The sequence below is a fragment of the Monodelphis domestica genome, chromosome 5, assembly GCF_027887165.1.
Source record: "Monodelphis domestica isolate mMonDom1 chromosome 5, mMonDom1.pri, whole genome shotgun sequence".
NCBI classification, from domain to species: Eukaryota; Metazoa; Chordata; class Mammalia; order Didelphimorphia; family Didelphidae; genus Monodelphis; species Monodelphis domestica.
This window is the reverse complement of record NC_077231.1, coordinates 3,740,332-3,754,223: the sequence shown is the minus strand read 5'-3', so window position 1 is coordinate 3,754,223 and position 13,892 is coordinate 3,740,332. Positions and strand designations below refer to the sequence as shown.

The 13,892-nt window shown below is 62.8% G+C and overlaps 1 protein-coding gene across 4 annotated transcripts; it reads right to left on the bottom strand.

The window, feature by feature from the left end:
• Positions 1-1,116: 1,116 nt before the first annotated feature.
• On the bottom strand, positions 1,117-12,585 carry WBP2NL (WBP2 N-terminal like). Of its 4 annotated transcripts, none has more exons than XM_016425592.2 (9): positions 12,324-12,585; positions 7,061-7,229; positions 6,596-6,737; positions 6,319-6,411; positions 6,070-6,222; positions 5,254-5,547; positions 2,915-3,006; positions 2,010-2,344; positions 1,117-1,298 (listed from the first exon to the last, which is right to left on the bottom strand). In XM_016425592.2, the coding sequence occupies exons 1-7, from the start codon at positions 12,380-12,382 to the stop codon at positions 3,002-3,004; spliced, it is 915 nt and encodes a 304-aa protein (XP_016281078.2). In that variant the 5' UTR covers positions 12,383-12,585; the 3' UTR covers positions 1,117-1,298; positions 2,010-2,344; positions 2,915-3,001. The 4 variants fall into 4 exon arrangements, with proteins under 4 accessions (XP_016281078.2, XP_056653435.1, XP_056653436.1 ...); XM_056797457.1 differs by having other exon boundaries at positions 2,010-2,178; XM_056797458.1 differs by having other exon boundaries at positions 3,129-5,547; positions 7,121-7,229; positions 12,324-12,584.
• Between the last annotated feature and the right edge of the window lie 1,307 nt (positions 12,586-13,892).

Here is a 13,892-nt window from a genome sequence, read left to right as displayed (position 1 = left end):
GATGGCACTCCTGTGGGAGCATGGAGGACTCTTCCCCCGGGATAGGCCTTGTTGGGGACGAGCGGGGCCTCGGAGGATGCTGAGGGCAGCAGCCTGGGGTTGGGGCGGGCCAGGTCTTGTGCCCAGATGTGGGAATGTCAGCAGGGAAGTCCGGCCAGTGGCTCCATCCTGTCCCTGAGGGCAGGCCGAGGAGGCGGGCACCCTCTGCTGCCCTGTGGCACGGCTGCTCGGAAGGGCCCAGGACCCTGCAGAACCCGCTGGGTTTCCTCGGACCGAAACTGGTAAAGCACTAGGTCTGGCCACCAGGTCCAGGCTGCCCGGGCAGGGAGGGCATCAGCCAGGGTTGTCACAAGCCCCCTCCCGCCCCCCCCGGACTCTGCCCATCCGGGGCTGTGCCAGTGCGGGGCCTCGTGGGCCCCACAGCCACTGCCCGCTCTGCCGCAGAGGCGGCCAGCGCAGCCTGGGGAGTGGGGAGGGAGGAACTGGAAAGGCGGAATCCAGGCCTGGGAGCTCCTTCCCGGAGAGGCTTGGCCAAACCGGAGGAAATGAGCATCTCTGGGCTTCCCCAGTTTGGAAACAACGGCCCCCTTGGGCTCCAGGCACTCCCCTTTGGGCGGCCTCGGCTTCCTCTCCCGGGCGGAAGCCGCCCTCTTGGCACGAACAGTGCCTTTTTGAACCCTTCCGGCCCCGATGCGGGGCGTCCTGGGCCTAGAGGAGGCCGCACTAAGCCACTGGGCTGTCTCTTCTCCACACCCCGATGATCCTCTCTGCAAAGGGCCTGCCCAGAGGGGCCGAGAATTCCAGCCAGGCTGCCCGAGGCACCGGGCTCCGGCTGCCTGCCCAGGCGGCTCATAAGGACCTGAACACCCGCTAACCCCTCTAACGCGCTTGCTGGGTGCCCGGCGCCGTTAAACTCTGGGGTCCTCGACAACGCGTTCCCATTTGGGGGAAACCGAGGCAGAGAGCGGTGCAGGGACCGGCCCCGGGTCCCACAGCGAGTCAGCCTGGACCTCGCCTCGCCGCCTCCCGGCCTGGTGCTCTGCCCAGTGCGTGGCCCGGCGTCCTCCAGGCCCCGTGTGTGTAAAGCGCAGGCGAGGAAAGAGCTGCCCAGCCCAGTGCCCCTCACGCGGCTTTATTCCCACTGAGGCACGAGAGCCCGCTCTCCACCAGCATGGCAGCCCCTCGGTTACCAGGGCGCTCCGGGGGGGGGGCAGCGGCTGTCCCAGAGAGGAAGCGGGGAGGCTGGCCGAGGCCCCAGCGGTCATCTCCTCAGCAAGGGACGAGGAAGGCGGGCTGCCCTGTCAAGAGAACGCCAGGGAAAGAGAAGTCAGGGCCACGATGGGCGGAAGGCCTGGCCTGGCCCCGGGGCTTCTCCCCACTGGGGTGCAGGCCTGCCCCCTCCCCCAGCTCCCCGCCTGGGCCACGGCGCGCACTGGGAGATCCTCAGAGCTCCCGGAGGACTAGCAGGAAAGCAAGGCGTTGGGGGGCCAAAGAGCCCGTCAGCAGCCGCCATCTTGTGCCTCCTGCGGGGAGCCTGGAAACAGAGCGGGCGCCCCCAGCCCGAGGATGGCCCAACACTTGGGGCTTTTTAAGGGGCTCTAAGAAATGGCAGGCAGGAAGCAGCCTCGGGCCAGGCAGAAATGAGGCGGGAGGTCCTGGGCTCCGAGCAGGGTGACCCTGGGGGAGTCACTTCACCCCACAGCCTCGCCCTGGGGGTGTCTGCGGGCAGTGCCAGGGGTCTGAACTCTGCTCGGGAGACCAGGAGGCCCGCGAAGGGGATGGGGGTGACTTTATCCTAAAAGGCCCCTCTGACCAAGTCACAAATTGCCCCTTCTGTGGAGCACCCAGTTCTGCCCACTTCCTGGGCTGGAGGCAGCTCAGCCCAAAGGGAGCCCTTTGGGTGTCGAGCGGCCCAGCCAGCCTTCCCTTCCTCCACAGTCCCCGGACACTCCCTCAGTAGCTGGGGACCCCCCCCCGCACAGCGGGGCTCCCCTGCAGGAAGCACGTACATGCCCGGCAGCCCCGGCTCATCCCTCCTTCCCTAGTGGAGGCCAGAGAAGGCTCCCTCCTGACGCCGGAGCCGGCTCTCTTCTCCGCTGCTGGAGGCCCCTCGAATCCGGAGCATCTCCCTGCATCCTCGGGGGGCTTCTCTTCGCACACGCCCAAACCGGGCATCTCCTGCTGACGGACGAGATGACCGCGGTCAGGAGGAAGCCAAGCCCTGGGCTCTTCGCTGGCCAGCGCCCTGCTCTGCTTCCAGCTCTTGGACTGCCTCCAGGCTCGGCTCCTGGGAAAGCCTTGGGAAGAGGACCCGTTTCCGGCGGCGCAGCAGAGAGCGCTGGGCCTGGAAGCAGAAAGGTCCGAGTTCAGATCCTGCCTGGGTGAGCCTGGGCACGGCCCTTCGCCCCTTTGCCTTAATCCCCTGGAGGAGGCACTGGCCAAAAGGCCCACAGGCTGGTAGTCCTGGCCCAGGACCAGAGCCTGCGTGGGAGGTCCCGGAGGCCGGCCCTCCCCCCTCTCTAACCGGGCCGGCCCACTCGCTGGCCGCCTTCTTCAGCCCCTGGAAAGCTCTCATCACATCCAAGTGCCGCCTGAGGCCTGAGCCGTGCCAGGTTGGCGGCTGCCTCCTTGGCCAGAACTTCTTGCGGCCTTAGCCGGGGACTTCGAGAGCAAACAAAAGGGGAGCAGCCGGTCTGGGGCCTCCCCTGGAGCCTCGGCTCTCGAGCTCTGGGGGGCTCTTCGGAAAACCGAGCTCGTGCCCACATCCTGGCTCTTAAAGGCCCCCCGACCGCAGGCAGGAAAGGGGTTGGGGGCTGGCGAACCGTCCCCTGGCGCCCCCCGGGCCACCCCAGCTATTCTGCGGCCTTGGCCGGCCCCGGTTCACGCCTGCTCCATCGGGGCCCTCTGACCGTACCATGGCCCCAAAGGGAGGCTGCTCCGAGACGAAGGCCCCCGCGCCGGCCGGGCGTCCGACGTCTTCTGGCCATCCTGAATGCTGGCGTCAGTCTATCAGGAGGGACAGTGGCAGCAACAAGGAAGGCAAGTTAGCTGTGTTTTCGTAAAGAAGTTTTATTACTATCTTTAGCTCCCCCTCCCCCACCCAGAAAGCGCCCTGTCCTCTCCTCAACTGAACAGACGGCGCATGCCGGGGTTTGCACCCAGAGTCCACCGCCTCTGCACAAGAGGGAGGGAGGTGCATGACCTGATCTCCTCTCTGGGTCAGCAGCACCCCGACATTCAGCCTCATGGGGTTGGGGGGCCTCTCCGTTGCTGCTCTGTGATCATGGTGCCCATTTCCCTGCATCTGCTTCCTCCCCTCTGCATCAGCTCCCAGAAGTCTTTCAGGGCTTCTCTGCATCCACCTCGGCGGCGTTTCCTCTCCATGCCAACAGCCGCCATCTTCATGAGCCTGGCACGATGGGCATCTCTTGGTGGCTGGGTGGACCCATTCCTATTCCCTTTGATGTCCTCTGGGCATCTACCTGGCAATGGCATCTCCGGGCCAAGGGGCAGGGCGAGGGATGGCTGGATCCCTTCACAGCTCCAGCAGAGTGGGGTGCCCGTGCTCCCCGGCCCGCCCGCTACCGCCTCCTGCCAAGGCTCTCGGCCATTTGGAAAACAAGCCACTGGAGAAGAGACGTGCCTCCCCCTCACCTCCCAGACTCTGACTGGATGGCTGACAGGAAGGCCTGTGGGGCTTCTCCTGGGGGGAAGGCAGGGGAATCTGTGTCTCAATACGGTCCCATCAGACATACAAAACCAAGAGCCATGCCCAGCAGATAAAGGTCAAAAGACGGGAGCAAACAGTTCTCTGAAAAGAAAAACTGCCAACCGGTAAGAGCCATGAGAGAGCTGTCTAGTGGGAGTACCGCATGCAGAGACTGGGCCTGGAAGCAGGAAGGCCAGTTGTATGACCCTGGCTCAGTCACTGGACTGTGCCCGAGTTTCCTCATCTGTCAAGTGAGCTGGAGAAGGAAATGGCAAACCCCTCTAGTATCTTTGCCAAGAAAACCCCAAATAAGGCGACGAGGAGCTAGGCAAACTGCGTGGCCAGCAGAAAGGATTTACAACTAGCACCTCATTTGTCTCCACTAATTCTAAAAGAAGGGCCAGATCAAACGACTCCGCAGCTTCCACCTCCCACCTAGAAAAGGTGGAACTTCCACGCTAGTGTTGGTGCTGGCGCGGCTGCTAGAGCCAGCACGGCACATGGGAAAGGCCCTTCGGCCCCAGATCCTGCGGCAGGCCCACACCCCAAGGGGGGAAGGACAAATAGGAAGCCCCCAAGTTCGTGCGTGCGTCTGTCCGACCAGGAAGTACTGAGCAGTCGGTGCTTTCTGTGGCTCGTTGGCGGGGGCCAAGGGAAGGGAGTGGCGCACTACTGCTCTGGAAGAAAAGACTGGTGCTGGTGGGAAGACCAAGCAGCAGCAAGGAACAAGGGGGAAGCAGACAGGGAAGGAAGAGGGGCAGGACGGCCATGCTGCCTGTGGCCCAAATCCAAGGAGCCCCAAAGAGGACCAAAGGCGCCTCCCTCCTCTTCCGGGAGTGGGGGGCCGGGCGCCATGGCTGTAGAATGTTGCATCCGCTGCCAGGCAGGCAACACGCTGGTTTTGCCGAGTTGTTTTTCCTTTTTAAATCTTTTTTTCTTTCTTTCTAAACCGAGCATTGATTTTCTAGGGAGAAGCTGAGGGAGGATGTATTCAGAAATGAATGTGACACATTAATCAAATCAGGGGGAGCTCTTTTCCATCGCAGGCAGCCTGATGATCAGGCCCGGGAGGTGGGCACTCATACAAAGGAGGACACTGAGGCCCAGCATCCCAGGGACCGTGCCCTCTGGCCATGGGGATGCTGGCTCCCACCTCTGCAGCCTTACAAGACTGAGGCGGCTGGCCCACACCTTCCTGGCCTGGCCCCATTTTACAGAGAAGTAAACACAGGCTCAGAAAGATTCTGATTGTGCTCATGACACTCCAAAGGTTATGGGGTCCCCCTCCCCACAGTCAGGCTGTGTCTCCCTCCCCACAGACCACTAGACAAGCCTTTGGCCACCCCTTTTTTTTTAACTCCAACCTTCTGTCTTAGAATCAACACTGTGTACTGGTTCCAAGGCAGAGGAATGATAAGGGCCAGCAATGGGGGTTAAGGGACTTGCCCAGGGTCACCCAGACAGGAAGTATCTGAGGCCAGAGTTGAGCCTGGGACCTCTGGCCTCCAGGCCTGGGTCACATTTTTAAAGCATCTTTCTCTTACCTGAGCTTTTGGATTCTGGTTTGCTTTTAGGGGCCAGGGAGCTGGAAGGGTCAATATTTACGGCCTGGCCAGGAGGGCTAGAGGGCCCTGCATTGGGAAATGCTGGGGCTCCGTATCCAGCAGGAGGGGGCCCGTATCCAGGGGGAGGGGGTCCGTATGCAGGGGGAGGGGGTCCGTATCCAGGGGGAAAGGGTCCGTATCCAGGGGGAGGAGGTCCGTATCCAGGGGGAGGAGGTCCGTATCCAGGGGGAGGAGGTCCGTATCCAGAAGCTGAGGCAGGAGACACCTGGTACCCTGAAGATAACAAGAAACATTCACTAACTGAGCACCTGGGCCCTGTGCTGGCTCGGGGGAGCCCCTGGCCCTCTTGGAGCTGACAGATAGAACACCTCAATATCGAAATCCAAAGCAACCTATGTGGTGAGCTGCGGCAAGCCCTCCAGGCTCGGTGCACTCGGGGACCCTGCCAGAACTGAGCACAAAAGGAGGGGCGGGCGGCTAGCCAAAGCTGGGGAGAGGAGGGAAAAGGCCCAGGGCCTTCGCAGGAGTGAGCTCATCATCGCCATCCATAACACAAATGATGGGGAGCCGGAGACTGCCCCGAATCCAGGCCCCGGCCAGCAGCGGCCAGTCCCTGCCGGCCCAGGGATGTGGCCCGGAGAGTTAGGTTGGTGACCACTGTCGGACGCGGGGAGGGCACCCGGGGGCTTCTCACAAATGGCTCCCAGCTCCGTCCACAAGGCCAAAGGCTCGAGAATAGTCAGAACTGGCAGGCGCTGCCCGCCCTGACCAGAGATGCCCCCGGCTGCATCTTACCTGAAGGAGGCGGCATGTAGGAGGTGTTGTTGGGCAGCACATAGATGAACTGTGTGTGGCCGGATGGCATGCTGCGGTTGTCCAAAGCGACAAGGAGGCTGGACTGAGGGCCGAAGCCAAAGACCGTCACCGGAGGTGGGAGGCCTTTGGCGGCTGAAAGACAAGGCGGCACGAGAGAAGCTCACAGAGGGGACGCGGCCCCCACGGATCTGCTGCCGAGAAGGGACGGCCTGGGCAGGCACCACTCACCATTGGAGGCGCAGTCCATCATCAGCCGGCCAAACTCAATGGCCCCTCCGCTCCGGAAGATCAGTTTGAAGGTGGCTTGCCCTCCCCAGCCCCCTAGGGAAGAAAGGGCACAGGCCCGTGGGAGAGGGGAGGGGCTACTCCGGGACCCGGGCAGCTCATAGGGCACAGGCTGGCCTGGGAGGGGAAGGGGCACATCAGGGAGGGCAAGAAACAGCCTTAAGAGGGCCCACGGGGGGGGGGGGGGGGGGGAGCCAAGGGAGCCGAGGGCAGGGTGTACCATCCGAGGCAGCAGAGATGGTCCCCTTCAGGTAGTTGGCCCCGAAGGTGGGCTGCTCCACAGAGTAATCCCTCATGAGGTTGAACGGCATCATGAAAGAGACCAGGGCATCCTTGACATTACGTGCTGCCACAAAGATCACCTGGGAGCAGGGAAGGGGCAGGCAGAGAGGAGCGGAGAGGAGGGGGGATGAGAAGCCTAGCTGGGGCTGCAGAGCCCAGGGACGGGAGTGCAAAAGCCACCTCTGAAATCAGCTCAGGAGGGCTCCCTTGCACTTGGGGACCTCGGGTGCTTGTCATCCTACACGGGCCCCACAAGGGACGGGGCTCCCCATAGAGCTGCCTAGATCCCTGCCAAGGAGTCCCGGTCAGAGGCAGAGCTGGCACTCTGCGTCCAAGGCACCCCCGGTAAAATGGGAACCCAAACCCTGGCAAGCCAGTTGTAAGGAGGATGCTGTGGACGCACAGAGCCAGGCCGAGTTCCGGACCAAGGGAGGCTTAGAGCTGGCCCCCAGCCTCCGATTACCCGGTACTGAGTGAGGTAGAGCGATCCCTTCCGGGAGCCCTTCAGGAGGCTGGGCGTCTCAGACATGTTGGAGAAGGAGAGCTCGACGTCTTCATAGTGCATCAGGATGCTGTGGGGAGAGAAGGAGACAGAGGCGCCTGCTAGCCTCCCTCCCTCCCTCGAGCTCCCTGCCCTTCCCCTCCTCTGCTTCCAGCCCCAAGTCCATCATTCTGTATGCATTTGCGGAATGTCATGGGTGCGAATGGTGCCCGCGCACAGTCTAAGCCCTCCTGGGTGGTGACTCCTTCAGCCCTGCTCATCCTTCGAGTTCTTGTCTGTGTTCTTCCCCTGGTCCAGCGGATGCAGCAGAGGCTGTACCCAAAGACCTGGAGCCACTCTGCCCTCCCAAGGTGCCCACAGAGCACCTATCCTGTCCTGACGCTGCACCCTGGGCCCTCCCAGGTCCCTGGTGTCCACCACCCGGCTTTCTAAGAATGTCCTGGAGGAAAACATGAGAAGGGACTGGCAAGTGCCGCCGGGCACAGAAGTGACAAAAGATGGCCAAGAAGGTGCTGGCGCTGCCCCTGGGGACCCCCCAGTCCAAGGCCTTTCCTCCTTTCCCAGGTGCTCCTGGCGGCAGTGATGAAGCTGATTACGGGGAATAAATGGAAAATGGCCAGGGCCAGAGTGGCGCTGGGGGGCACAAGGGGCCGCGCCCCGCTGGAGAGGGGAGGAAGGGAGTGCCCTGCGGCCCGGGGACAGCCACAGCCTCCTTGCGAGGTTTCTTTTCTCGTTTTGTGGGAACACTGAAAGTGAAGCTCCGCACAGGGAAGTTGAGGCGACACTTCTGCTTCCACAGAACCGGCCATGGGCACGAGGCCGGGTTCTGGGAAGGGACCCAAAAGAGAAAGAGGAAGGGGCTGGGGAGGGGAAGCGGGCACGGCCGAGTCACGGAATGTGGCCCATGTGGGCCTGATCCGAGCCAATAGCAGATAACGTCTCCTGCAATGCTACCAGACGAGACAGCGCCCAGACCGTCCTGAGGGGCTTCCAGAACAGGTTGGACCGGCAGCCCCAAGAAGGGATGGTAGAGCCCTAGGAGCGGCCCTGGGCCTGGGCTTCTCTGGCACTTGCAGAGGAGCAGCAGCCAACGTGCTCTCAGTAGGCTGACGGGACGGAACTTAAACAAGGCCCAACCAAGGGCGTGGAGTAATAGTCAGGCCGGACGGAGGTCCTGGGTTCGATCTGGCCCCGAGCGCTGGGACCCTGGGCAAGTCACTTCACCCCCAGTGCCTGACCCCTCCTGCCCTTCTGCCATAGCGACTCTAGGACGGAAGGGAGGGCTTAAAGCGGCAGCAAAGGCACCCAAAGGAGCCCAGGAAGCGGGAGCCGCGTAGAGCCTGCTCGTGTGGAAGAGACCCTCCTTCCTCCTGAAAGTCTGGAAGTCAGGAACAGGCAGACGGCGTGGCCAAGCCCCCAGGAAGAACTGCGGCCTGCCCCGGGGAGGGAGGCTCCTGCCCGAAGTCCAGGGTGCAGCCCCCAGGGCAGGCTATCGGCCTGCTGGCCAGGAGGGCAAGCCTGGGTGAGTCCCAGGTGATGGAGGTGGAGGAGACACACTGCGATGAAGCACGTGCCAAAGCTGCGAGGCCGTCCCCATCCCGGGAGAGCTCTGGCCGGAGGGCCTGGGGTGACCCTCGTCCAGCACCGAGTGGCCAGCGTGGCTGCCGAGGTCTCTCTCCATGCCCAGACTGCATGAGGTCAAAAGAAGGGACTGAACTAGGCCCGGAGGACCAGGGAGAATGCGGGCAGAAATGGAAGGAAAGGAAGGCTTCCCGGCAAGGTCAAGGGGCCCGGGAGACTGGGGCTGGGAAAGACCCCAAGTCCCTTCATTTCACGAGAAAAGAAAATGAGGCAGCTCAGCGAGAAGAAGGCCTCTGTCCTGGGCCACCTAGGAGCTCAGCTAGGATGCGAACCCAGGTCTTGTGACTCCCAGTCTGGAGCTCTCTTCACTGGCCCACACAGCAGCAAAGCTTAGGCCCAATCCCTCAGGAGCTGGGCTCATGAGAGGCAGCCTGGCCTAGTGAGCAGAACTGGCCTGGGAGCGAGCAAGTCCTGCCTCTGACCCATCCTGCCTGTGTGACCCTGGGCAAGTCCCTTGGCCCCTTGGGCTCCGAGGTGCAGAGAAGGTGGCGACCCACCATGGTAGGAACCTCCTCCTGGGAGGTGCCCACCGTCTAGTCTGCATTCCTACTAAAGGGATTCGAACTTTACTGGGCAGAAAGTAGCAGATGTGGCCCCCCGCAGGCCGGTCCTTGGAGGCGGAGGGAAGGGCTTCGCCAAGGATGCAGCAAGCAGAGGAAGGGGAGTCCGGGCACACAGCAGCTCCCGGGAAGAGCTCCGGGAGTCTGAGAGCAAGGAAAGGGCTCCTGCCCTCGCGGGGCTACAAGCACAAGCAGGCCAGGAGGGGCTGCCGCTGACCCTCGGCGGGGCTTGGAGGGCCGGGGGAGGGGACTCCGAGTGTTGGCCAGAGCTGGGAGTGGGGATCACGCCGCAGGATGGGGCAGCATCTGGCATAGGAGAGGGAGCTCTGGTTAGAACCCCTGGGCAGTCTCCTTCCTGGCCTCCAGCTTCCTCTCTGAGATGCCCTCCAACGTCGCCAACCCGCCCGCCTTGGCTGCCCATCGCTGGGGACGCCCCCAAGAGGCTGCGAGGAGCCTGGGGCAGCCTGGAGACAGGCCTGGCACACATTCTGCCCACGGGCCTTTTGGGGTACTGAGGGACAGAGACAGAGAAGGGGATCCCCAGCGCCGGGGCCCCTCCCTGGAGCCTGGGAAGGCGCCTCCCAGGAACAGCGTGCCTGAGGAGGGTATGGAAGAGGGTCAGGCCCTGAGGCCAAGCTAGTCTCTGCCTTTTACCATCTGCCCACTTCTGGGCCCCTCCCAAACCAAAGGAAGGGACCCCCCAGCCGGAGGGCAGCCCCACGGGCCGGCCGGGCTCTCCAAGGAGGAGGGGCCTGTCGTTTCTGCTCTGATCTCCCCCCCCTCAGGGCCAGGCCCTCGGGGACACCGCACAGTGTAGCATCCCAAGCATATTCACATCTATGAAATATAGATGACTGTATTACTACTGTGTCTCCAAGCATGAGGCTTTACCGATAAGCTTTGTGAAGGTAACCTTGACCTGATCACGAGACCTATTGCCCAACACAAGTCCATTAACATGTTCGGAGACTTGCCCGGGAAAGCTCGGTTATGTCCTACACGCCCAAAGGTGTTCCCTCTACCTTGCCACCCAATCTTAATTGTCTATACTTTGTGATGTGGTTACTACGTCCTTGGGAGTACCGCCCAAGCAGGACATGAATAAATTCAGAGGCAATCCCATGAACTTCCTCTTGGCCTTTCTCCCTTCCATGGAGCTCCACTGGGCTCCTCAATGACTCTGTCTCTCTCTTCTTGACCTTCTCCTTCCCCGAGGCTGTAACCATCTAGGCCTGCATTCTCTATCTTAATCTCCTCAACCACCTTGTATTCCATTATCCTCATTTTCCGCCTTAAGGAAAATCATAGGGGTTGCCTGCCCTATCCAACCACTGACTTGTCCTTGTCTTTCATTCTCCACCCTGGTTCTCGGTTCCTACCTCTCCTCGGGTCCCATCACAAAGGTGAGCCCCTTCCCTTGTGGGACCCTGCTGGTCAGGGAAGTCCATTAAGGAAAACCCCACACACAGGCCCAAGAGCCTCCCGGAAGAAGGCCCGGTGGGCTGACCCCATCTGTCCAACGAGTTCCGCGCCCCCCCCAGGGGGAAGTCGGACGGGGCTCCGGATGCCCCAAGACTGGCACACGTCATGCTTGCTGGACTTAATGGAGGCCCAGAGCCACCCTCTTGAGGGTCGGAGGGAGACAAGACCACTGGGCAAGGCCAAGAATAAAGAAGCCAACCAGCACGCTGGCAGGAGAAAATGGCGGCTGAGCATCCGGCTGGGGCCGAGCCAAGAGGCCGCAGGCCCGCAGGCCTGGCTGTTCTGCGGGGGGCTGGGCGCTCCTGAAGTCAGCGCCTTGCCTGCTGCCCCGTGGGGAGCACTTGCAGATTTGGGCGTTATTGCTCACGTTGGGGCCCGACGTGAGTGAAGAGAAGGGCAGTCTGGGAAGGAGATGAGAACAGGGGCTGTGGGGAGAGGAAGAGCCGAGGGCCAGCCTCGGGAGGGCGCCGTCCCGCCTCCCCAAGTGGAACAGGGGCGACGACTGCCCGCAGAGCCGCACGACCCCCGACGAGGCTTCGGGAGAAGGCCGGAGGACCACCCGGGGGTGGCTCCCGCGTCTGGCCGAGCCTCTGCCAAGGGCACGTGACCTGTTTAGGGTCACCCAGCCGGGCATGTTCCGGCTTCTTTAATTGGATGAGGAAAACGAGCGTCCTTTAAGGCTGGGGCGGGCTGCCCTGCCCCTCTGGGAGGGTCGGCGAGCGGGAGATAACAACGGGGGGGGGGGGGGGGGGGGAAGGGGGGCAGCGACAGGGCCACGATCTAGCCAGAGCACAGCCTCGTAGGTCCTGGCCTGGCGGACTGCCCGGCGGCTCTGCCCCCCTCCTGGGCCCACGCTGCGACACACCGCATCGGCCCTCCTGACTGCTCTTCGTCCACGGCGCCTCCCGTGTGACCCGGGGCCGGGCTGTGCCGGGGCCCCTTTTGGCCCCCGCCCCTCACTGGCCTCCCTGGGCCCTGCCCGCAGACATGCTGGCTGCCGTGCCCGACATGATGATGAGGGCTTTCGGCTCCAGCTCGACTCAGGATGCCCCCACGCCCCCGCCTTTAACAAAGCCCCCTGGCCGGGCTGCTCCCTCTAGGAAGCCTTCCTTGAGTCTTTTCCCTTCCCACACTCCTTGGTTCTGTCTTAGCTCCTCTCTTTTGGGGAATCCCCAGCCCAGGTTGGCACAAAGTCCGCTGATTGAAGCTTTGTTGACTGATAACTGGCCCAGCTCTTGCCCTCCACACCATCAGGGGGCGCGAGCGCTCTCCCCGGCTCACCAGTGGGCTTCCCTTCCCCATTCCCACCACGAGGGGACGCGAGACTCTCGCTGCTCCACGGAGGCCCCGCCCCCACTCTCCGAGCCCCACCTCTCGGGGGGAAGGGGCGTGGCCTCCCTCCTGACGCGACGAGCGAGGGCGGGCTCAGGCGCAGGCCGTCCCCCAGGCCCCGCCCCCCATTCGCTCGCTCCGCCCCGCACCTCTCGCCTGGCGGGATGATGACATGACGGTCCTCGGTGTGATGCTGGTTCGCCGCCATCTTTGCTCTTCCAGAGTGGGCGGACCCCGGGCGGGGAACAGGGAGAGAGGGGGGAAAGGGGGAAGGGGAAGGAGAGGGGGAAAGGGGCGGAGTTCCGGGGAGCCGCGTAGGTGAAGGGCGCGGAGATTATGGCGCAGGCGCCAGGAGAGAGCCGCAAGGTGGAAAAGGCTGCTCGGTCACGTGATGGGCGGGGTCTGGTTTCCAGCGCTCCCCGGTGCTGGGTCTGGTCCGGACACGCCCTTTGGGCGGGACAAGAGAAACAATGCAAATTACGGGGAGGGGCGGTGACGTCATAACCAATCCTTTCCAGACTGTTAACTCTGGCCCTCTCCCTGTCCACGCATGTGTTCTAATTCCGCCCCTGTGGCTATGTGACCCCCGGGAAAGCCCTGCAGGCTCTCGGTTCTCCAATGTCCTTCTCTGTAAAATGGACCCAATAGTACCTTTCCCAATTGCCATCTGTGGTAGGGCCAGAAAGGGAGCACCTTGAGGGAAGGTTCTGGCTTTACAAGGCCTGGCACCCAGTGGGTGCCTAATGAACGCTCTCTGCTCAGCGACCCCCACCTGCCTCCGTCCCCCCCCATAAAGTGAGGGCATCGGATGAGATCACGTTTGTGAAGCGCCTGGCCCCAGGGAGACAGCGATTCTGTGCCACTCGGGGTGGCCCCTGGCACACAGATGGTGGGGAATCTATTGGGAAGGGGAGGAGGAGGAGGAGAAGAGCTGCCCTTTCTGGGCCCTACTAGGTGCCCAGAACTGTGTCTGCTGGGACCACCCGGGAGGCAAGGGGTGACACTATGTCCATTTTACAGTTGAGAAAACTGAGGCCTGCAGAGTCCAGGGCCCCCAGGGGGCCAGACAGCAGCCTTGAGAGGGTATCATTCCCCGACCACTCAATGGATCCAGGGCCCAGAGAGACCATCACCGCCTCTGGGGACATTGGGGGCCCCAGATCAGGGAAGGCCGAGCTTGTGGAGCTTTGTCTTCATTATCCAGGCACGCTCAGAGCCAGGCACGTAATGGGCCGCCTTGTCCACGGCCCTCGCATCTGACTTTCTGGGGCCTGGGGGGGCGGCCATTTCCCTCTCTGGCTCCTTTCTGAGGCCAACAGGGGCACCCAGGCATCAGGTGCCTGAGAGTGGCTCGGCCCCTGGCAGCACCCCCTGGCTGCCCAGTGGCACTTAGACACTCATGGAGCCACGGTCTGCAGCCTGTTGGGAAGGCCTTTAATCAGGGCCTTTGCTTGGAGGGAATGGAAACGGCCCTTCCCCAGATTCCTTTGCAGAGACCCAGGCAGGCCGACCTCAGGGGCTCCGATGCCCCTGCCTCGGAGGCTCCGATGCCCCTGCCTCGCTGCTCCGATGCCCCTGCCTCAGAGGCTCCGATGCCCCTGCCTCGCTGCTCCGATGCCCCTGCCTCGGAGGCTCCGATGCCCCTGCCTCACTGCTCCGATGCCCCTGCCTCAGAGGCTCCGATGCCCCTGCCTCGCTGCTCCGATGCCCCTGCCTCG

Bases quoted from the DNA above. Each gene is read 5' to 3' on its own strand.
- WBP2NL (XM_016425592.2), bottom strand. From the start codon at position 12,382: ATGGCGGCGAACCAGCATCACACCGAGGACCGTCATGTCATCATCCCG. The intron at 6,223-6,318 runs GTGAGTGGTGCC...CTTGTCTTTCAG, and splicing joins GATGGACTGCGCCTCCAATG to CCGCCAAAGGCCTCCCACCT. The intron at 5,548-6,069 runs GTAAGATGCAGC...TGTTATCTTCAG, and splicing joins CTACATGCCGCCTCCTTCAG to GGTACCAGGTGTCTCCTGCC.